The sequence below is a fragment of the Lingula anatina genome, chromosome 1, assembly GCF_051362555.1.
Source record: "Lingula anatina isolate TDL-2025a chromosome 1, LinAna3.0, whole genome shotgun sequence".
Lineage (NCBI taxonomy): Eukaryota > Metazoa > Brachiopoda > Lingulata > Lingulida > Lingulidae > Lingula > Lingula anatina.
This window is the reverse complement of record NC_141767.1, coordinates 23588098-23609662: the sequence shown is the minus strand read 5'-3', so window position 1 is coordinate 23609662 and position 21565 is coordinate 23588098. Positions and strand designations below refer to the sequence as shown.

Below are 21565 nucleotides of genomic sequence, written 5' to 3'. Positions count from 1 at the left end.
TTGTCGGGTAATTTCACAAATGAATGGTTCTATCACAGGTGTCAACCAACAAATAGATATCAATCATCAGGATGAAATTCTGCTGCCTCTGACTGCTTTCCTCGTTTTTTATATGTGAAAGGGGGTAAAGAAAGTTGCCCTGTTTTGAATGTGTTTAAAAATGGGACGAATTTAGGTTGGGGTGGGAGAAGGGGGCCACCTTTTTAGCATTCCTTTGTCCCATCCCTGTAGTCTAATGTTTAAGAATATCAGCTATAAATGATATTTGTACATATGTTTACCTGTCATTTATTATTCCAGTATGTCCATGAAGAGATAGCCCTCCAGTGGGTGGTCTCCAGTGGGTCCACCAAGGACATTGCACTGGCTAATGCCTGGTTCTTCTTTGAGCTCATGGTAGGTGAATGTGCAGAAATCTATTAGGATTTGCTTCTTTACTTTTGTATAATTGTGAAATTACTGTAAATTACTTTCAGTGTCACTGACACTGAATTAATACTCTAGCTAAGTCTTTTTAACTCAGCTGAGAAACCAGATGGTATCTTAGGTCTCTGGTAAAACCTTTGTTAAAGAATATGATGTATATGATAACTTTCTGTTTGCACTTCAGGTTAAAAGCATGGCGGAACATCTAGCCAGGGCAGACAAGATGGATACCCCAAGGAAAGCCAGGTTCCCTAAACAGTATATTGATGATGTTACAGCACTGGTCACTATGATCACCAAGGAGATAGTGGACAGATATTCTACACTCAAGGTAATTTATTGTATAAAGAATGTGTTTCAGTCTGAAATTGCTGATCTGTGTACTATCACTGTCAAGACTTTGTTTGAAGTATGATTTTTTCTCAATACCTTGAATTATTAAATACATATAGAATTATGGTTTCTCAATATTATTTTCATATATTCAAACACCTATTTGAAAATGTTTCCTCTGAAGCTCAACATTATATATTATAAGTATCATGTGGTCATGTTATATATTATAAGTATCATGTGGTCATGTTAATTCCACTCATTGAATTTGATATACAGGGGCGGATCCAGAGATGTTTTCTGACAGTCTTCCATATTATACTCAGTATTTGTTGATCCATTCTCAATTTTTTGACCGTCTTCCGACAGAAAAAAATTATATACCCGTCAATGTAAACTTGAAAATCTGACCGTCTTCCGGAAGACCCAGAAGACGGCCTAAATCCGCCCCTGATATACTACGTACTAGATCACTTCTTATGTTATGTCTGTACTGATTTGTATTAAATTTGAAGTCAATATAATTATTTTGATAAGCCTGGCATTGATAATCTCTGTATTTCTACAGGATGCCCGTGGCCTGAACACAAGCCTGGCTTTCTTCTTATATGACCTGCTGTCACTGATGGACAGGGGGTTCATCTTCAATCTTGTTAAGCTCTACTGCAAAACTGTGAGTATTTAGTGAAAATAGATACGTTTTCTTGAAACACTTAAGATTTAGTAGATTATTCTTCTGGAAATATGTATGAACCATTAATATCATCAAAGTTAACATTCAGAGGTCTTCTTGAGAGGAAGTGTGATGAAATGCTTACATGTTCTTCAGTTCATTTTAATAGCAATGAGACCTTTAGTTCAATTTAATAGCAATAAGAGAAAGAAAAAAAATCAGTATTGTAGTCTCTTTATTGTTTTTCTCCATATATAGAACATTACATAAGTTGAAATTGATGTATAAATATTTGTCCCTCCAGATGGCTATAAAGATCTCCTCCCAGGCCAGTTCCACAGATCTGACCATGCTGAAACTGGACTTCCTGAGGATCATCTGCAGCCATGAGCACTACGTCACCTTGAACCTCCCCTTTGGTAGCACCCTGACCCCCTCTGGTCCCCCCAGCCCCACCCCCAGTGTGGCCAGCTCCACCTCTCAGACCTCCTACACCTCTACCAACACTCTGATGGAGAGACCAGGCCTAGGAGACCTGTCTATAGAGTTCAGGCAGCAACATTTCCTGGTGGGACTCGTGCTGTCTGATCTTACTATTGGGTTGGAGTCCGGGTAGGTATCAGTACACAGTGTGGTGCTGACGGGGTATCTTCACAGTTTTAGGTTACTGTAAGTTTGAAGTATATTGGTTATTGTATTATATTAAATCACATGAAATAGCACAGAATAAGTGGATTGTTTTTTGATATGTAACTTAAAAAGATCTGAATTATTTTGATGAATAGTACTTACACTCTTGTTAAACGCTTCTAATTTCACATTTTCGAATGTATTTTATTTCTCTCTTCACAGCAACCCTCATGTACAAAACAGAGCCATCAATCTGGTCAGAAATCTGCTCTTCCACCATGACCTTGACCCTCGCTACAGTGACCCAGATGTCAAGGCCAGAGTGGCCTCCCTCTACCTGCCCCTCCTGACCATTGTTATGGACAGCCTGGGACAACTGTATGAACCCAACTGTTCAGATAAAGTGGACAGGGACAGTGATATTGTGGAGGAGGACATGGCCAGTCCTGGCATCAACCAGTCTATTGCTAATGCTATAGCCACTTCTAGTGTGATGGGAACTAGATCAGAGGATATCACTTTTGATTCTTATGATACCCTGACCAGAGTGAGTGATTTTTTTTTTTGTTCTCATTCATTTCAAAAGCTTATCATTTATATATATTGGTTTTTTGATAAAAAGGATAAGGAAACAGTAAGTAGAAGCAAATCACATGAGGAAATTGTTCCTTAAAAATCAGGTTATGACATCCAGTCCCTCAAATTGGATGTCAGAAAGTGAGTGGTGGAATATGTTAATTTTTTTTTAAATATCTATTTCTGTTACAGCAAAGCAAAAAGTCTCAGCTGAGCCCAGAGTCTACCAAGAACATTTTAGCCTGCTTCTTGTGGGTGTTGAAGAACAATGACAAACGCACACTGAAGCAGTGGTGGGCTGAGGTCCCAATGACACGACTGAGTCAGCTACTGGAACTTTTGTATTACTGCGTGTCTAACTTTGAGTACAAGGTAAGGGTAGTGACACGATGACAGATGTTTTTTAATTATTTTTTTTATTATAACATTTTTTCTTGTGTAAGGAGGGTCTGGTAATGTGCCTGTAAAAGTGATCAACAAGTTGTAAGAGATCTTAATGATTTGATGATGATTTGAACCGACCGGATGGCCTTGTGGTTAGAGTGTCCGCCTCCGGAGCGGGAGGACGTGGGTTCAAATCCCGTCCAGGGACATACCAGTCCTTTATAAACGGTACCTGCTGTCTCCCCGCTTGGCACTCAGCATTAAGGGGTTGAAGCAGGGGCCTGGTCAGGCAGTGCAGAAATGTTATATTAGCTATGAGCGCCTAATATGGCAGCCGAGCTGTATGCTCCCCAGGGAGGTGAGACCGTCTAAGGAGTGCACCAGTGCAAAAATGACCAGGCTTCCTTGACTTAAATATTCATATATATATGTAATTGTATAATTCAACCTTCGGGTTGCCATTCTCCAATAAAGATTATTATTATTATTATTATTATTATGATTAATTCACCTGTGCATAAAATTTGATGCACTGGCTTTGGTAATTGTTTTGTTTATGACTACAGGGTTTTTTGTGTGTAACTCTATTCATTATACATTATTGTGGTGCATATTTATATCAGGGCAGAGAAGCAATGAGTGCTATCAGTCAGCAGATTAAGAGGAAAAGTACTGACATGAAGTCCAAGTTAGAAGAAGCCATCTTGGGCATGGGCAGTGCGCGGAGTGAGATGATGATGAGAAGACGCCAGCAGGCCGCAGGGTCACAACTGTATCCAGGTATAGCAGCTGGTAGAAGGTTAAGTTTCAAAAATATTTATATCATGTCATATCATATTGACCCCAGTCGACCATCAATTGAACTTGAGCATAACATAGACCAGACGCTAGGGCTCCATGAGACGGGAAATCTCAGTTGTCTTCTCTAAAAATAAGTAACCAAAACAATTTCCTGGCTTGAATTTTTCAAAGGTCTATAAATAAAAAATAGTTATACTGTATGATGCAAAATCATCAGGAAAGACTGTGTTATTTCTGGTATCACCTGTATTTCCATATCTGCTTCAGAACCTACCCTAGCAGCCTCTCCTCAGACAGAGATGGCAAGGCTTAGGTGGAGGAAGGATCTGACACAGTGGAGGCAGGCAGGAGAGAACTATGAGAGGTATGTCTGCTCTATCAACTGACATGGTTAGAATGTGTGTACATGTAAAAACCTCAATAGATGTTGAAAGACATGGTGACTGAACTATGTAAGTTGCCTGGCTAGGTTTACCCTCTGGTGCTTGCATGTTCATGTTTATGCTATTATACTTTGAACATTTATATGGCATGGTTGTGTCTTGTCTTATCTTCTTCCTTGATTTTAGTTGAAAACCAAATTCTTTTCTTTTTTCAGACCCAGGATTGATGTTGAAACAAACTGTTATTTAGACAGCAATTTAGCAACAGAGTGCAGCCTTATTACTCTGGACACACTGGAACTTATTGTACAGGTATGCACAATCACAATACAATCATAATACATTATTAATTATATAAGTATAATATTATAAGAACTTAGTATACTTGTTTGCGATTACAACGGAATAGGCTGTTACTGTACTGGAACATAAATATCCAGTATACGACTTTCCTGTTTTATTGCAGGAAGCACTGTATACTGTATAAAAGTAACTGCTACACCTATAACATGGTAACATAGGTGTAATGATGTATGATGTGTGTTCCAGATAGTGCAGCAGTCAGACATGTTGCAGAGTTTACTAGGCACAGTACTGAGGGTGCTGTTACACAGCTTGGGACTGAACCAGAGCACACTGGCACTGCAGAACATGTTTGTCACTCAGAGGTCTCTTGTTTCTAAGGTAAGGGATTTTATTTTAGCTGTAATAGCGCACGCGCACGCACACGCACACACACACACACACACACACATATTTCTACCCTTTTCATTACATGATTAGTATATAAAATGAAATTGATAAGAAATACCATAAACCATAAAGCATATTTTTCTCAATCTTGTTGACTTCTTACATTTAAATAAGAGACATCACTGTCACAGTGTTTATTTAGAAGTCTCATTATAAATATTATATTTTAATTTTCAGTTCCCAGAGCTGCTGTTTGAGGAGGACACAGAGCAGTGTGCAGACCTGTGTTTGAGGCTGTTACGTCACTGTAGTTCATGTATTGGCTCCATCAGATCACAGGCCAGTGCCTCTCTATATCTTCTCATGAGGCAGAACTTTGAGATAGGGAATGTAAGTAAATTAAGTTGTAATGTTCATTTTTTACATCACTCTTCCTTTAACTCCAGTACTACATTTTTGGATAAATATTTTTTTAGATGACTCCATTGTTTGATAAAATTTTCAAGACTGATAGAAAATCATGCTATGCACAATTAAAAAATTTTGAAATGAGTACAAGGATGCTGTTGTTTTGCAGAATTTCTCCCGTGTGAAGATGCAAGTGACCATGTCCTTGAGCTCACTGGTGGGGCAAAACCAGAGTTTCAATGAGAACCATCTCAGAAGATCCCTGAAGACAATTCTCACCTATGCTGAGTCTGACATTGAACTTCAAGACACTACCTTCCCAGAACAGGTGGGTCAGAATATTACATTTAGAATCTTAAATATTAGGCTAAAATTTAAAAAGAATCCAAATGACCTCTTGAATTCTGTGGGTTAGTTGTGAGTAGAGAAATGACAGCATTGTCAACATATTTTTTATTTGTTTCTGTTTCAAATTGAGATGTTACATGGACCAATAGAGAATATATTGGTATATGTCACAAAACTGAGAAATGGTGATAATTGTGTCCTGTATTTTTGGGGTTATAGGTGAGAGATCTGGTTTTCAATCTCCACATGATCCTGTCAGACACAGTGAAGATGAAAGAGTTCCAGGAGGACCCAGAGATGTTGTTAGATCTCATGTACAGGATAGCCAAGGGGTACCAGAACTCTCCTGACCTACGCCTCACCTGGCTGCAGAATATGGCTGGCAAACATAGCGAGGTATTTGGCCTTGTAAAAAAAGATAAATGTGATAATTATATCTTTGTATTCAATTGTGGCAGTCAGCTTGGTATTTTCTTTAGGGAACTTTTTTTTATGTAAATGTAAGCATTCTTGGCCAAAATGGTTTCCTAAGAAGCACATATTGGGCCTTGTCAAAAATAAGTGAATTAGATATATATATAGAAACAGAGTCCGTGTAAATTATTATTGTTTTCAGAGAGGAAATCATGCTGAAGCAGCCCTGTGTCTGGTACACTCAGCAGCCCTGGTGGCAGAGTACCTGAATATGCTGGAAGACAGGACATATCTCCCTATAGGCTGTGTTTCTTTTCAAGTAAGATAAAGATATATCTGAAAGTGGACTCCAGACGCAAATCTATAAAGGGTTTATTTTCTAAAATGACACTTATTAAAGTCAATTTCAGTGTGATAATAGTAAAACAAATTTGATGAAAATTTATTGCATTTGCACTGGTATTGCACCAATAAGAATAAGAATGTATGGGGATATTTAACTTGTTATGTTTATTTTACAGCATATCTCTTCCAATGTGCTCGAAGAGAGTGCAGTGTCAGATGACGTGGTCTCCCCAGATGAGGAAGGCATCTGTTCTGGGAAATATTTCTCAGAGTCTGGACTGGTGGGCCTGCTGGAACAGGCAGCCAGCTCCTTCAGTATGGTGAGAAGGCACTCTTTAATGAAACATTTTGCTTGTAATTAAAATAAACAATATGGAAGCTCATATTCTATAAATTTGATCTATTGAGGCACTGAAATTAAAATTATTTAGAATTTGTGAAATAGAATTGACCTTATGAATAAGTTCACATGCCATGTTATGAGCAGTGATGTATGGATCAGTGGGAAAGTAAGATGTGAGGTAGCAGCATTCTTATATACCTATACATTTTCAGGGTGGTCTTTATGAGGCTGTTAATCTGGTGTACAGAGTTTTGATCCCCATCCATGAAGCCAATAGGGATTTCAAGAAATTAGCTGTCATACACAACAAACTTTACCAGTCTTTTGATCAGGTTATCAAGCAGGTAAATATCCCAATTCTCACTGTAGATATGTAGCAGATTAAAAGATCAAATTTTCTGGTACAATTTACCCTATAATTTACAGCAGCTTATAAAACAGCTTATGGTCTTCTGATAGACATCATGCAATCTCCAATTTTACCTCTAAAAAAGTTAATATATTTTAATACATAACTATTTCTAATAACAAGAAATGAAATGGTAAATAAGCACAAAGTATAAATATTAACTGGCAGCTTTAATTTCAGGAGGGGAAGCGTATCTTTGGCACTTACTTTAGAGTTGGTTTCTATGGCAGCAAGTTTGGAGATCTGGATGAGAATGAGTTTGTGTACAAGGAGCAGTCTATCACAAAGCTTCATGAGATATCTCACAGGCTAGAGGTAACAGGAGCAATATTTCTCAAAACTGTGGAGTATTAGAATATAAATCAGTTTTGATTTGCTAAAGTCAAGGTCATGTTGGTCAGTTAACTAACTCAAGCCATATATTGATAATATATTACCTGCAAAGAAAATTACATGAAATATTGTTTTTTCTTTTCTCAGAACTTCTACATTGAGCGCTTTGGTGAAGAGTTTGTTTCAACTATCAAAGATTCTAACATAGTGGACAAGGACAAACTAGATCCACAGAAGGTAAAACTATTTTACACAACTGTTCAGGGGCAATACCTACAAGGTCCCATTTATATTTTACACTTTATACATATGTAAATTTATTTATCATATGTTCAATTGGTGATATACTTGAATTTGTTTACTTACTGTCAGCTATGTCTAGTCTGTTCCTTTGCCATTACGATGTACTCCATTTTAATTTGGTACGGATATTTCATTGTTAGGCACAGTTTCATGAGAAAAAATCCATTTTATAATAAAATAATGAATGAAATTTCCTTGTCAGGCCTATATCCAGATCACTTATGTGGAGCCTTATTTTGACTATTATGAGTTCAAAGACAGGATAACATACTTTGACAAGAACTACAATCTCAGTAAGTGTTGCTCGAAAATAATCTTAAATTAATAGTTTTTGTCAATATTGTTTTCAGATGAAAATGTAATATCTTAATATTTTATTGACATTTTTTAGGTGTTATTTGTATTTGAAAGAGATTAATAAAAGTTTCATAACAAACTTTGTGATTATTTCAGAGCGTTTCATGTATGCCACACCATTCACTGTGGATGGGCGAGCACATGGAGAGCTCCATGAACAGTACAAGAGGAAGACCATCCTTACCACAGCTCATGCCTTCCCCTATGTCAAGACTAGGGTGGCTGTAGTAGCCAGAGAACAAGTTAGTTCAGCTCACCTAGTTAAAAACACTTTAACTGCTGCAATATGGTTGAAGATGTTATTTTTATGTAACTTTTCCTAGTGCAATTAAGTAAATGGCTGGAAAAGGAAACAGAGTAGGTTAGGACAGCAGGGGTGGGGAGTCATTTTTAATTCATCCATAATCAGCAGACAAATTGTGATTGTTTACCCTATGGGAAATTCATTACACTTCAGGTGATCCTGTCCCCCATTGAAGTAGCATGTGAGGACATCCAGAAGAAGACCAAAGAGCTAGCTATTGCTATGGCCCAGGAGCCTCCTGATCCCAAGATGTTACAGATGATGCTGCAGGGCTGTATTGGGACCACAGTCAACCAGGTAGGGGGAGAAAGTTGGGGGGGGGGGGGGGGGGATGCCACATTGAATTCACTTTAATGATGACTCTCCTGACCCAAATATTAAGTTTAACAGATTTTACTTTAAGTATGTCATGCAGCTGTTATGCATTTTGTAAATATGGTGTTTGGAGTTTTGAAATTTACAGAAAATAAATGTGAAAAAATTATTCCCATTTCAGGGTCCGGTGGAGGTTGCCCAGGTGTTCCTGGCTGGAGTCATGGAGGGCAAGGTGCCTGCCACACGTCACCACAACAGACTCAGGCTCAGCTTTAAGGATTTCTTGAAAAAGTAATCAGCATGCTTGGGTTACACAAAGAAACATTTTGACAAAATTGTTCATGGTAGAGGCAATTTTAGTAAAAAAAAAATGTGTGCTTGTAGTGTTTTATTTTAGTGGAAGATTTGATATGTTGTCCTCACTTTATAAAAGTTGCATTGTATATATTTTATACTCTTATATATGACAGTAAAGCCAAAGGTATTAAGTTCAGCTTGTATCGCCATAGATTACATAGTCTTTTGCCTTGATATCCAGATGCCATGATGCTCTACACAAAAACAAGAATCTCATCAGTTCAGACCAGAAAGAGTACCAGCGGGAAATGGAGCGCAACCTCCACAATGTTCGCGACAGACTCAATCCTTTCATCTCACAAGCACATGCAAGCACAGTGAAGAAGAAAAGCTCACACAGAAGCCGAGAAAAAGACAGGTCTCGTGAAGAGTAAGTACTTCCTTAGCTTCAAGATTTATTAAACCTTGTTGTCAGAGATGTTTATAAGGAAGCTCCTTTATTTCAATTTGCTATAAACTGTACGAATGTTTTCTGTTATTTTTAAATGATATTCTCCTGTTATGTGTTTGTTAAGGCGTTCCCTCACACAAGTAAACCAGCCCAGTTTTACTCCGCCTCCTATGGTGAGGTCAGTGAGCATGCCCAGTTATCCCAGACTGTCGCGCTCTTCCAGCACTGGCCGAATCACGCTGGGAAGGTAGTGCCACTGTGTGCCGAGTAACTATTGCACTGACTGTGACTTTTTTTATAACTTTTTTTTTCATTTCAGAATTTTGTAGATATTTCTCTTACTGTGTAGTGCCACTGAGTGTTGAGTGGGAATACTGGGTGCATTTACTCTAATATCTAGGACTATTTTATTTCCAGAGAAAATACTTAGATTTCTCTTTTCACTTAGATATAATCAGGGTGTTTTGCCACATAAAATAGATTTTTTTTTCATCTGTTGTTTTAAACTTTTGCAGTGTAGAAGAGAGACCTCTGTAAGATTTATCTTTTTTTATTTCAACAGAATTACTGTACATTGAGAACTTTTCTAAACCACTGGGGTATTTTTGGTGACAATAAAGTTTCAGTGTTGTTAATCTTGTTGCCATTGTAGTGTCAGTAGATGAGATTTTTCTCGCTAGTCATTCTTATGTATACACAGCAAGTCAATGGGGCTCATATTGGTGTTAGGAGAAACACCAGCCATGATGGCAACAAACTAGTGAAGTATGAGATCTTAAGTGTTTGTTTTTAGAAAGTTTCTCATTGTATAGTACCCACAACAACCTGTTGAATGTCTTCAGTGCAACAGATTTGTTGTTTTATTAACAATCTCTTTTTTCAGAATAGTCAAGTGTTATAGATACTCTGCTTTTGTTGATCAATTTTTTTTTCTGCACCGCCTTCATATATGCACATTTGAACTCCTTTTCTTCAGGCTAACATCATATGTGTAAAAAAAACAGGTAAAGAATGGTGCCGGAGTTTAGTTAAAACTGTCAATTGTACTCATTTTTATGGGTTCGAAATCAAGATATGCAGTCAAAATTTCAAAAAAATACACATTTTTAAAAGTCTCTAAAGTCGAACACATGTAGTGCCATCACCATCTTTGATTGTGCTAGAACTTCTCTTCAAAATATGAACACTAGATTTTCACAAATATTTTCTCTAAGACTTAGCCTCTAGAGTTGGCCAACATTTGGAGTTTTGGCTGCATGTTGTAGCTTAGTTGGTTGAATTGTCCCATGCCGCAAACATGGATACTAGAAAGTAATACTACTATGGGACGCCATTGTATACAATAATATAGCATTGTATGTAGTGGGGAAGCCATTTAACAGTGGAGATATATGATTTTCGATGTATGTGGAGCTAGCTGTATAATTGTAATGCGTTCGTGAGTTTTCAGTATAAACTTGCCAAAGGAAAGGCAGTGCTTTGTGTAAGCAGCATTACTAAAATGCTACAGTGTTTGTGAAAATGTAAACACTGTATTTTCATCATTAAAGATGATACATATGTTTATGTGTTTCAATAAGTAATCCTGCTAGTAAGTGCCATTAACACTGCACATGCATTTGCAATTGTCGGTGGATTTTGTTGGTTTTTGTTGTTTGTGGTGTCTTGTGGTTTTAGTTTTAAATTAGTTCATTCTTTCACAAGTGAAACAAAGTTCATTCTGTTTATGTTATATGTAAATCGGAGTTTTTTTTTTTAATAAAATGTATTTTTTGAAAGCTTGTGCTGTATCATATCTGATGGTATAGCCTGCAATTACAATTATCATTGTTAAATCATATACCATTAAAGTTGATGAATAATCAAGAGAGAAATTCCATAAAAATATCTTTTTCATTGTGCAAAGTGAAATGTTTAGATAAGATAAAAGCCTCAAAAGGAAGAGATGCATCATTTTTTGTAATGAGCTAAAGCATGGATCTGATGTATCTTTCCAGCATCAAGGAAGGTCGCAGTGAAAGCAGCAGAAGAAAACCCAACAGCAACTCTGTTACACCTAACTAGACATTACTGTTGAATCATAGCTGTTGAAGGGACACGTGGAAGCATTCCAGTATAAAAGTCACAGTGACACAAGGATGAAGTAATATTAAAATCTGAAGGTGCTCAAGGGGTCTATGGGGGTCATCTACCAGACAGAATAAGATAAAAACTTGTCCTCTTTATTATCTCCAAGTGTTCAATCCTTAAGTGGCCTCCAGTTGAAGCATTAAAGACAGCAGTAAGGACATTGGTACTTAAACAAATGTGAACGTGTGTTTGCATTATTGCAGGGACTCTTGTGCTGTGCTAATGCCAAAATTATAAATGTTAAGAATATGAGATCTCTTGTTAAATCACTGAAAAGCATACTACATACCATCACCCAGTACTCTGGTGAATTATGTTTGTGGTCCTCTTGTATGAAAACATGGGTTTATCATTGTTTGGACATGAAACTATGCATATTTGAACATAAAGGAGTTATGTGTCAAACTCATAATATCATTGATACCGGTTCGATTTCATTCATTATAGAAGTATAGAAGTTGGTAATTTTTCTCTCTGTACTTAATATAGTGTAAATTCTTATTCCAAGTATTATCCATTGGGAATATAGGATGAAACAAAATATTTATGTCTTATCATGAACCTCTTAAAACAGAGATATATGTATGTAAATATGTTGTAATAAAGATATATCTACTCAAAAATGATGATAATTATGGTTAATACTACCATCTGTGAGATATAGATGAGAAACATCTGTTAAAACTGTTTGTTAAAAACCCACAACATAACGCGCAACCTTTCACATACACACACATAATTCAAGAGTTAAAAGTATTTGGGGAAATTATTCCTTATTATGAAATAACATTGCAATTGGCATTTGAATTTTGTTTTGGGTTGTTACCAGATTTCCTCTATGGCCATTGATCTTTGTGGAAGATGAGTATAATGTTTTATGAAAATTAAACAAATAAGATTTTTATAAAGCTAGGAATTTTTCATTAACCATCACATGCAGTACACTTGCTGATGTCATGATAAAATTGCTCTTAGTACAGCAAGTTATCAACTTGTGCACACAGAAACGATGCTTCTTTGTAAGGTTGAGGTGAAGTGGAATTCCTATATGCTGACGTTTTGTCAATTTTCGTTTTTTTTTTTTTTTTTTTTTTTTCCCATTGCAAAAAATAAATAAATAAATGATATATGAATAAAAATAATGGTTGACTTTTGATACATGTAGTTGAAGATTACGGACTAAACATATTTGATAAAAATATATATATAAGCAGTAGAGCCTAAGGAGAAAATATGAAATTAAATTGTACAACTTTTTGAATAGTAAAATGCCATAATTAAACAAAAATAATAGTTTCTTCTTCAGTGCATTTCTTAAAAATTTGATGTGCTTTAAAGTGAACAACTAGAGAATACCAGTCTATGGATCCTAGTAAAGTGATTTCAAAATTGAATTTTACAATTCTGAAGTGTCTTGGTGTTCATCCTTGTTATCCGGCACTTCTTGAGGGATGGGAAGGTATCGTTCACCATGGAAGCGAGCAAATATATACAGGATAGTGAACAAAACTACATTACATAGCGCACCGCCTAATAACAGGTACGGAAAATACATCCCGCTGATTTGGAAGAGGTGACCAAAAAGTGCAGGCAAAGTAAGCGATCCTACTGCAGCCCCTATGCAAAGTACGGAGGTAGCTTTCCCGGTAATGTGCACGTATCTATCTGCCCATGAAAACCCAGCAGCGGCAATGGAAGCCATGCCAATGCCACACAAAGACGTGCATATCCACATTACTTCCTCGACACTATTCACGGAGAATGACATGACCGCCGTTGAAAGTACCATTATTGCAAGATCCGTGAAGATTATCACAGTAGAACTCAAAAACTTCGATACCATGATTGACAGTCCTCTTGCAGTGGCAAAGCAGCCCCAGAAAACAGTAGACAGGTTTGCCGCCTTAGGTTTAGACCAATGGAGAGTCTCAAAGCCAAATGTTGTTACAAGGGTTCCGAAAGCAATAGCTAAACCCACGAATAGAAAGATATGCGATGCAAAAAGAACCAAAAAAGGTACTTTAAACCACATGGAATCTTTACGAGTTGTTGGAACACCAACTTCAATATTTACTTTTTGTCTTTTCCAGTATAAGCATTTGCCGTCTTGATGAATAATTATAATAAACGGTAAAGTACAAAGTAGAGAAATCAAGCCAACGGCAATGTATGCAATCATTATGCGTGTTTCTGTCCACATTTCCGCTGGATTAAGGATCGAGGTTTTACTAGACTCGTTGGTTAACATTAATGTATATGTACTGGTAGTGTTACTTAATAATGGATTCAATACTATCGTGTCTCCTTTTTTGCTTGAGATTCCCAAGACATCATTTATATTACGATATAAAGATGTATTTTCTTCGAAAGTAAAAAAATCCTTGTCTAAATTTAAGGTTTCATTGTTGGAAACGTCCATTCTTTTTGACAATAAAGGCTCTGCAATTACGGGGGCCACAAATGCACCAACGCCAAAAGAGAAGTGCAACAACTGTTGGTATGGACCACATTTCTTTCCCCACAGTTCTAGAACCATGGCGTTGGCACCTAAAAGATAAATGGTCACTAATAGTTATAAGGAAAACATCCCCGGGGCTCCGTATCTCGAAAGCTTCGCTATGTTGCGCACGTGCGCAAGCATGGCGAGCGTGCGTTATCCCATATCTCGAAAGCTTCGCAAATCCCGGCCGTGCGCTAATGACGAAATCACCTTTAGTTTCGAGGCTATTATTTGCGGCGATACAAACTAGTCGCCTCTGCGTATGCATAATTCGTCATTTTAATGTGTCTTACATGTAATTAAACATGGTGGCAGGTTTGGGTTGCTAGTCATAATAGCATATAATAAAACATATAACAAAAACATGGAAGCTTTTAATTGATTGAATCACTGGTACCTCTGATAGAAAAACTTGCGGTAAATATTCACGTGAAGAATGCTAAAGTCATGTTTTATTATGCAGAAAAATTTCAAAATTAAACATTTCATACATCATTTTATATTATCTGGTGAATTTAATTGTAGTCTATTGATAATAATAATAATAAATTTAAAAGTGTCATTTTCTACACAAAATGAAAAAGCAGAAACAAAGCATTCGGTCGCACCGCGACCTTCCTCAATGTCTATTATTGTGAGACTGAACACTACTCACCAATGTGTGTTTATTGGTGTCAAATACTTCAAATATCAGTATTTGTAATTATGATATTCCTATAAATAAAAACAACCTCTTGATTTGCGTCGTGGTGAAAAAAATTACATTTTGTGTAATTGTGTTATGACGTCTTCACTTTGTGCGGCAATCGAATTTTAGTAGAGTTTGAGGTAATAATTGCGTTGCGTTTGCTAAGGCTTCGAGATAGCAGGTGGGTGCAATCGCACTACCAAATAGGGCACGCTCGCCATGCTCGCGCACGTGCGCAAAATAGCGAAGCTTTCGAGATACGGGGCCCTGATCTGATCATATTTTGCTCGGCGCCATAAGGCAGCGTCCTCTAAAAACATGCTCATCATTTAAAAGAAAATTATATTTCAAGATGCAGACCTACTGTTTGTTTCAGCCTACAGCATATTTTCGTTATCTAGCCAAAATAGGCCTACCACCGAAACAACAATCGGAAGTCAGTCTGTATCAGCACGTACAAAATCTGCCGAGCACCTATTTGACTGGGTTCCCACACTTAGACCGATCTAACAGGATCGATCCATCTCCAAAGGGTTTCTCGTTAAATTGCTTTCAGCTTAAGAGGCTTAGATGTGTGGCACGCCACGCCTACTGAAGCTGCTAAACGATTTTTAATTACCCCAAAACTGTTTCAGTAGGCGTGACAAACATCCAAGCCGCTTAAGTTGATTGCAATTTAGCGAGAATCCCCTTGGAGATAGATCCAACCAAAGTTAGTGCGATAGGAATGGTCCCTATACCTACATGTATCCAAACACCCCATCACTATACCCTGTCCTGCCAGACACGCTGCCAGTTCCGATAAGTTCGAAGCAAACGGAATGAGAACATTTGTTACAGCAGTCAAAATCATCACCAAACTGAGGATCAAGTGATGGTTCATGTGGTCGAAGAAGATGCCGCCACTAATGGACCCAATAATTAAACCGGCTGAACGGCCACTGATGGTGTAAGTGACTGATTCCACGGAGGCACCAACTTGTTTCCTCAGATCAATTAACGTGGGTCCAGGGATTGCCATGCTTGCTCCCTACATGAAACGTTAAGATGACGTTTTACCGTGTCAACAAATCTTATTTTCTTTCACACGTAGTAAATAATTAAGATTCACTTCATAATCAGAAATCGAAAACTACAATATTTACATATCGATCCTTTTCGTGGCGAGTTATTAGACACATTGGAAAACTTTTACAAATGCAACTATTAATTATATTCATCAACAAATTTGGCCTGATCCCGCATCTAAAATTAAGCATTTAACTTTGATGCAGCTATCAAATATAAGACTTCACTTTTCTCTTCAAGGTAACTGGCATGATATTGAAGCATTCCCTTTTAATAACGAACTTAATAAACGTAATCTTGGCGATACCCAGACAGGTTTTTAGACAGAAAAACACAGTTGAATTTTCTTTCACTTACGAAAGTCATATACGCAGCACATATAGCAAATATTTGGAACCACTTGCTTCTGATAGACAGGGATCGAGAGCTGAAAGTTTTTTCGCCAGAAAACTCCATGGCATACGAAATATCCGTTATTAACCAAGTGAACCTTATCACTTCAGCACTTGACCCAAATAACATACGTAAAGGCAAACAAGACATGTAAAAGCAAACAAGATATGGTGGATAGATAATGTTATATGATGTATTACAACTTTTACCTACTGGCCCTCTCAACTAAGCACCTGTTTTTAGACTAAATGATTAAAAAAGTCCAGGGGGAATCATATAACAGAAATTTATTTTTATGGGACCTCCCCCATTAATTTGCCACCATAATCCATGGCCCACCCCTTTTTACAAGAGCAGAAACAGATGACCCACCCCCAGTAGCGACTGGTTGCCTTTGTACTCCCTTTCGACTTTTCCTGAGAATATGCAATGGTATTTTAAGTGATTCTAATATTTTTTATTTATGGGTCCATTCAGAAAAGACATTTAAAAAAAATTAAATATTAGAATCTCATATCACGAAGCACTAAAAACTACGTTAACTGTATCCCTACAATGTCAGCGCGACGAGTTGTGTATAAAAAATGCTACAAAATCAATATTCCATATGATTAGCAAAAGTGTATTTAAGTTACATACACATGCACTTGAATTCTAGTGATATTGTCGTGGTACCATACCACAATATATCAATTATGACAGGCTGACTTTTTTTTTTACTTTACATGTCTCATGAATACGTTTAGTCATTGAAAAATAACGAATAAACGGTTATTTATCAATTAATGAATCCTAGATTATGGAAGCAAATATGGTATGTATTAGGTAGTGACCGTAAATCCACAGTTTGTGTGTCTCGATGCAACATGCGGGTCTTGCAAAGCCTATCTCAGAATGAAATGCAACTCAAAAAGGTTTTTGTCTGTGATAATATGGGGACGGAATTATTTCATTTAAAAATGTGGCGATTTCTCAGTGGTGGTCAACTTAAGAAAATATAATGTTGAACCATAGATATTACATAATGCCCAGGCTTTGAATAACTTTTGTCCCCTTATAACAATCGGGGTGAATATATGTTAAGTTGATGAGCTCCCAGTTTTTTTAGCAACGTGTGACAGAGACGCGGATCAAAAGTCTAATAGGATATTCATTTCAGTCATGAAAACAGTATCCAAAATGGCCATATTATTCCTTGGCCAATATTTCATAATCTTCTGCACACCCTATTTTCGATTGTGAGCTAAAATAATTTCAAATATTGAAAGCTACAAATCTGTGGTCTCTGTGGTGTCTTGGTGAGGTTCATCCTTATTATCCTGCACTTGTTGAGGGACGGGAAGGTATCGTTCACCATGGAAACGAGCAAATATATACAGGATAGTGAACAAAACTACATTACCTACTGCACCACCTAATGATATATATGCAAAATGCATCCCGTTGATTTGGAAGAAGTGGCCAAAAAGTGCAGGCAAAGTAAGCATCCCTATCGCAGCTCCCACAGTAATCAAGGATGCAGCTTTCCCGGTAATGTGGACATACCTATTCGCCCATGAAACTCCGGCAGGGAAAACGGAAGCCAAACCAATCCCATATAGAGCTGTGCAAATCCACATTATTGCCTCTGCACTGTTAACCAAAAATGACATCAACATCGTTGTAAGTACCATTAATGCAAGATCTATCATGGTCATTACAGTAGGACTCACAAACTTTGACACCATGATTGACAGGCCTCTTGTGGTGGCTAAGCAGCCCCAGAAAACAGTAGACAGGTTTGCCGCCTTAGGTTTAGACCAGTGGAGAGTCTCAAATCCAAATGTGGTTACAAGAGTTCCAAAAGTAATTTCCAGGCCCACATACAATAGGATATATAATGCAAAGATGAGCAAGAAAGGTACTTTAAACCACATGGAATCTTCTCGAGTTGTTTGGGCCCCTTCTGGATTATGTGCCTTTACCTTTTTCCAGTATAAACATTTGTGTTCTTGATGAGACATTGCAAAGAAAGGTATAGTACAAAGTACAGCAATCATACCAACACCAATGTAGGCATACATAATGCGCGTTTCTGTCCACATTTCCACAGTGTTAATAATCGAGATTTTACTGGACTCGTTGGTGAAGATTGTCGTGTATGTAGTGTTACTTAAAAACGTATTCAATAGCAACTGGTCTTCTTTTTGGCTTGAGTTTTCCAGGAAATCATTGACTGGACGATCTAGAGATGTTTTCTCTTCCAAAGTAAAAGGCAACTCGTATAAATTTGACGTGACATTGTTGGTAACGTCCATTCTTTTTGACAATAGGGGCTGTGCAATTATTGGGGCCACAAATGCACCAACGCCAAAAGAGAAGTGCAACAACTGAAGGTATGGACCACTTTTCTTTTCCCATAGTTCCAGAATCATGGCATTGCCACCTATAATGTAAATGGTGCATGGTAAATATTCCAGATCCAGATCATATTTTGATTATAGCTAAGTTTTCAAAGGAATACCACAGTTTAAAATCAAGCGATATTCCAAATTACCGAATCGGCTGGCCAACTGGTTGCTGCAACTTGCCTTTGGCCTAGTTTGGCTTTATTAACACAATTAGCTATTAGATAAGTTCTAATTAATCCCACCACAGGTCTACTAATCCCGTAAGCCCTCCGTAAGAGAACAATAGAGGGCAGTTTATACAGGAGAAGGATTAAAGGACCACTATACTAACATGTATCCAAGCACCCCATCACTATACCCTGCCCTGCTAGACATGCTGCCAGTTCCGATAAGTGTGAAGCAAACGGGATGAGAACATTTGTTACAGCAGTCAAAATCATCACCAAACTGAGGATCAAGTGATGGTTCATGTGGTCGAAGAAAATGCCGCCACTAATGGACCCAATAAATAAACCAGCTGAACGGCCACTGATGGCGTATGTGACCGATTCCACGGAGGCACCAACTTGTTTCCTCAGATCAATTAACGTGGGTCCAGGGATTGACACGCTTGCTCCCTACAAAAAAGATGGCATTATGTTTATTATCATATTTGGACCCAGGCTTGAAATGAGTGAGTAATAAAGTTTATTTTGTACATAAATGCCAAAATGTGTGCAACTCAATTTGTCTCATGGTGGGCTATCGAAGGAGTACTCAAGTAAGCAGTAAAAATAAAATGTGACATTTATCAACCAAAATTGTTTCATTAAAAAAATTGGATTGTTTTCCAAAATAGATATTATCATAACGGCGTCAATATCGGTTCTCTTGAGATATGATGCCTGAGAAGAAGAATCTTTCTAAGTTGAAGTAATATCAAGTATTCAAATTATCATCTATGAAAGAGTGGTACGCCCAAAAAAGACGCTCATATCGGTGTCGAGTCACTGCAACGGTCAGCGGTCGACTGGCCACATCTAGCTGCTGCCAGGTCCTAAAACGGCAAGGTATTCCTTTTGACAGGTTTCTTGGAGTTTGATCAGGAATAATAGTCCAGTCATCGGTCGGAGCTTGTCCCGTTTGGTTCAGATTTCTTGTATCTTGTAGCCTCTACGATTTTGTCAAGCTGAAACTTTTGACAAGCTTTTTAAAGGATATTGTTACCCTTTACTATCATCCAGATACCAAAAATTTGTTTCTTCCTGCATCTAATTAATTAATAATGCACGTATTTTTGTGCTGATTTTAAAAAATAAAATAACTCCTCGAAAATATAAAATACCCCCCTTTATATTTCTCGCTGCAATGTATATAATAGTGCACTGACAGCGTGTCAATCTATAATGAAGCCGTACATAAGGCGTGCGGCAACTGCACTGAGATTGAAAGGGCTCCGGACGAGCATTTTTCTAACAAAATACGTTTTCACCTCTCCCCTCGAGGTAATGTTGGAGAAGTAGCACTGCCTCCGCACATTATGTAAATGTAGCCCGTACCTTCTTACGATTTTGAAAAATTCGTATACACTTTAGTCGTGCGGCGCCCGTGGCAAATGTAATCAAGGCTTATCATTTGACAGCTCTGTAAAGCCTAGGTCCTAAACCTTCCCTGCGATCTAGCTACGTCCTAGCCGGACGCAAGGAACCTAAAAACCGTGCGTCCAAAACGTAGTTGGGACCCTGGCTTATCGTAGGATCGCCTTGCGTTGTTGTAACAGCAAGCCCAACGTACAATGATCGTGCAGTGCCTGTGCAATTCCCGTGCGTGGATTGCGCAATGCTATCTCGATTTTGTTACGGTCTACGGGCTTAAGATTTTTTAAAAAATTGTCGAAAGTTACAACTTAACAAAAGCATAGAGACTGTACGATTCAGTGAGCCCTTGAAATCGAACAATAACTAACGAGTAAATGAACTTAAACTACATGTAGATAAGGGTGATTTTCACCAAGGCAAAACAGTGTCATGATAGGAGTCAGGACAAATGATAAAGCTGGTGTTTGTCGAATTTTCTCTCACTTCACTCACCAAAGCCATCATCGCAGCACATATTGCAAATGTTTGGAACCGCTTGCCTCTGACAGACAGGGATCGAGAACATATACTGTTTTTGTCCGAATAGTCCATGCTTTCCTTAAAATCCGTCAGAGGAAAAGTGAGCTCTATCATCTCAGCACTTGACTCGAAATGTAATAGGTAATCAGGAAACAAGGTATACATCACGTGGCAAAGCCTGTGGAATCCCCTGATAAATTGATGTTGACCAAACTTTGTTTTAGAATGTGACTCTCACTAATACTTACTTTTATTTAAGGTGATTACTATGGGCTTTTCTTCCATTTGAATCTCGAAATTCTCGAAATAACGATCGAAATAATTTGTTCACAGCTTATATTTTAAAAAAACATGATTCAACATACCGTCATTTTGCTCTCATAATAATTGTTGGGCCTGCTGTCTCGGCACCGGAATCTCTTGACGTCAATGGCTTATCGATGACGAGAGAAAAAAATCGAAAAATCTCCAACATTTTACCGCACAATATTAATCCATTTTTATTTTTGACATTCACGTGAACAACATCAGCGCACTATCTATCAGTTTACGAGACAGTGAAACGTTCGTATGCAGACTCATTCAGGTAAATTTTTAATAGCGGTAAACGTAAAAATCGATAAACGTAATCTTGGGTAAGCCTAGACAGGTTTCCTGTATACAATAAAGACAAACAAAGCTGATTTGTCGAATTTTCTTGTCACATTCGAAAGTCATATACGTTGCAGGGGTGGATCCAGATATATTTTCTGACAGTCTTCCAAATTATCTTTG

General features: G+C 37.6%; 2 protein-coding genes across 10 annotated transcripts in view; one reads left to right on the top strand and one right to left on the bottom strand.

The window, feature by feature from the left end:
• LOC106157185 (dedicator of cytokinesis protein 7) overlaps positions 1-12279 on the top strand; it is a 28461-nt gene extending 16182 nt beyond the window's left edge. For 7 of the 8 annotated variants that reach the window (XM_013532752.3, XM_024074553.2, XM_013532750.3 and 4 more), the window contains 25 exons: positions 301-396; positions 611-757; positions 1328-1432; positions 1737-2044; positions 2285-2609; positions 2831-3010; positions 3646-3802; positions 4091-4187; positions 4422-4518; positions 4756-4890; positions 5137-5289; positions 5477-5635; positions 5875-6051; positions 6272-6388; positions 6591-6734; positions 6970-7101; positions 7347-7481; positions 7647-7736; positions 8005-8095; positions 8256-8401; positions 8617-8760; positions 8960-9069; positions 9317-9505; positions 9651-9773; positions 11524-12279. In XM_013532752.3, coding sequence (XP_013388206.2) covers positions 301-396; positions 611-757; positions 1328-1432; positions 1737-2044; positions 2285-2609; positions 2831-3010; positions 3646-3802; positions 4091-4187; positions 4422-4518; positions 4756-4890; positions 5137-5289; positions 5477-5635; positions 5875-6051; positions 6272-6388; positions 6591-6734; positions 6970-7101; positions 7347-7481; positions 7647-7736; positions 8005-8095; positions 8256-8401; positions 8617-8760; positions 8960-9069; positions 9317-9505; positions 9651-9773; positions 11524-11590 — 3624 coding nt within the window. In that variant the 3' untranslated portion in view covers positions 11591-12279. The remainder of the gene's footprint in view (positions 1-300; positions 397-610; positions 758-1327; positions 1433-1736; positions 2045-2284; positions 2610-2830; positions 3011-3645; positions 3803-4090; positions 4188-4421; positions 4519-4755; positions 4891-5136; positions 5290-5476; positions 5636-5874; positions 6052-6271; positions 6389-6590; positions 6735-6969; positions 7102-7346; positions 7482-7646; positions 7737-8004; positions 8096-8255; positions 8402-8616; positions 8761-8959; positions 9070-9316; positions 9506-9650; positions 9774-11523) is intronic. The other variant, XM_086997697.1, reaches the window with a different exon arrangement.
• Positions 12280-12409: 130 nt separating this feature from the next.
• Positions 12410-21117, bottom strand: LOC106157178 (sodium-dependent glucose transporter 1A-like). 2 transcript variants are annotated; one of them, XM_013532726.3, is made up of 4 exons: positions 20765-21117; positions 19027-19312; positions 16270-18730; positions 15734-15874 (listed from the first exon to the last, which is right to left on the bottom strand). In XM_013532726.3, the coding sequence occupies exons 1-3, from the start codon at positions 20954-20956 to the stop codon at positions 17574-17576; spliced, it is 1635 nt and encodes a 544-aa protein (XP_013388180.2). In that variant the 5' UTR covers positions 20957-21117; the 3' UTR covers positions 15734-15874; positions 16270-17573. The 2 variants fall into 2 exon arrangements, with proteins under 2 accessions (XP_086853841.1, XP_013388180.2); XM_086997715.1 differs by lacking the exons at positions 19027-19312; positions 20765-21117 and adding an exon at positions 12410-14203 and having other exon boundaries at positions 15589-15874; positions 16270-17569.
• Positions 21118-21565: the final 448 nt, after the last annotated feature.

What these genes read in the sequence shown, in the direction of transcription:
- LOC106157178 (XM_013532726.3), bottom strand. Translation starts at nt 20,956, where the DNA reads ATGTATACCTTGTTTCCTGATTACCTATTACATTTCGAGTCAAGTGCT. An exon ending in GTGCTGCGATGATGGCTTTG is followed by an intron (nt 19,313 to 20,764) that starts GTGAGTGAAGTG and finishes TCTTTTTTGTAG; the next exon opens with GGAGCAAGCGTGTCAATCCC. An exon ending in GATGGGGTGCTTGGATACAT is followed by an intron (nt 18,731 to 19,026) that starts GTTAGTATAGTG and finishes TTTACATTATAG; the next exon opens with GTGGCAATGCCATGATTCTG.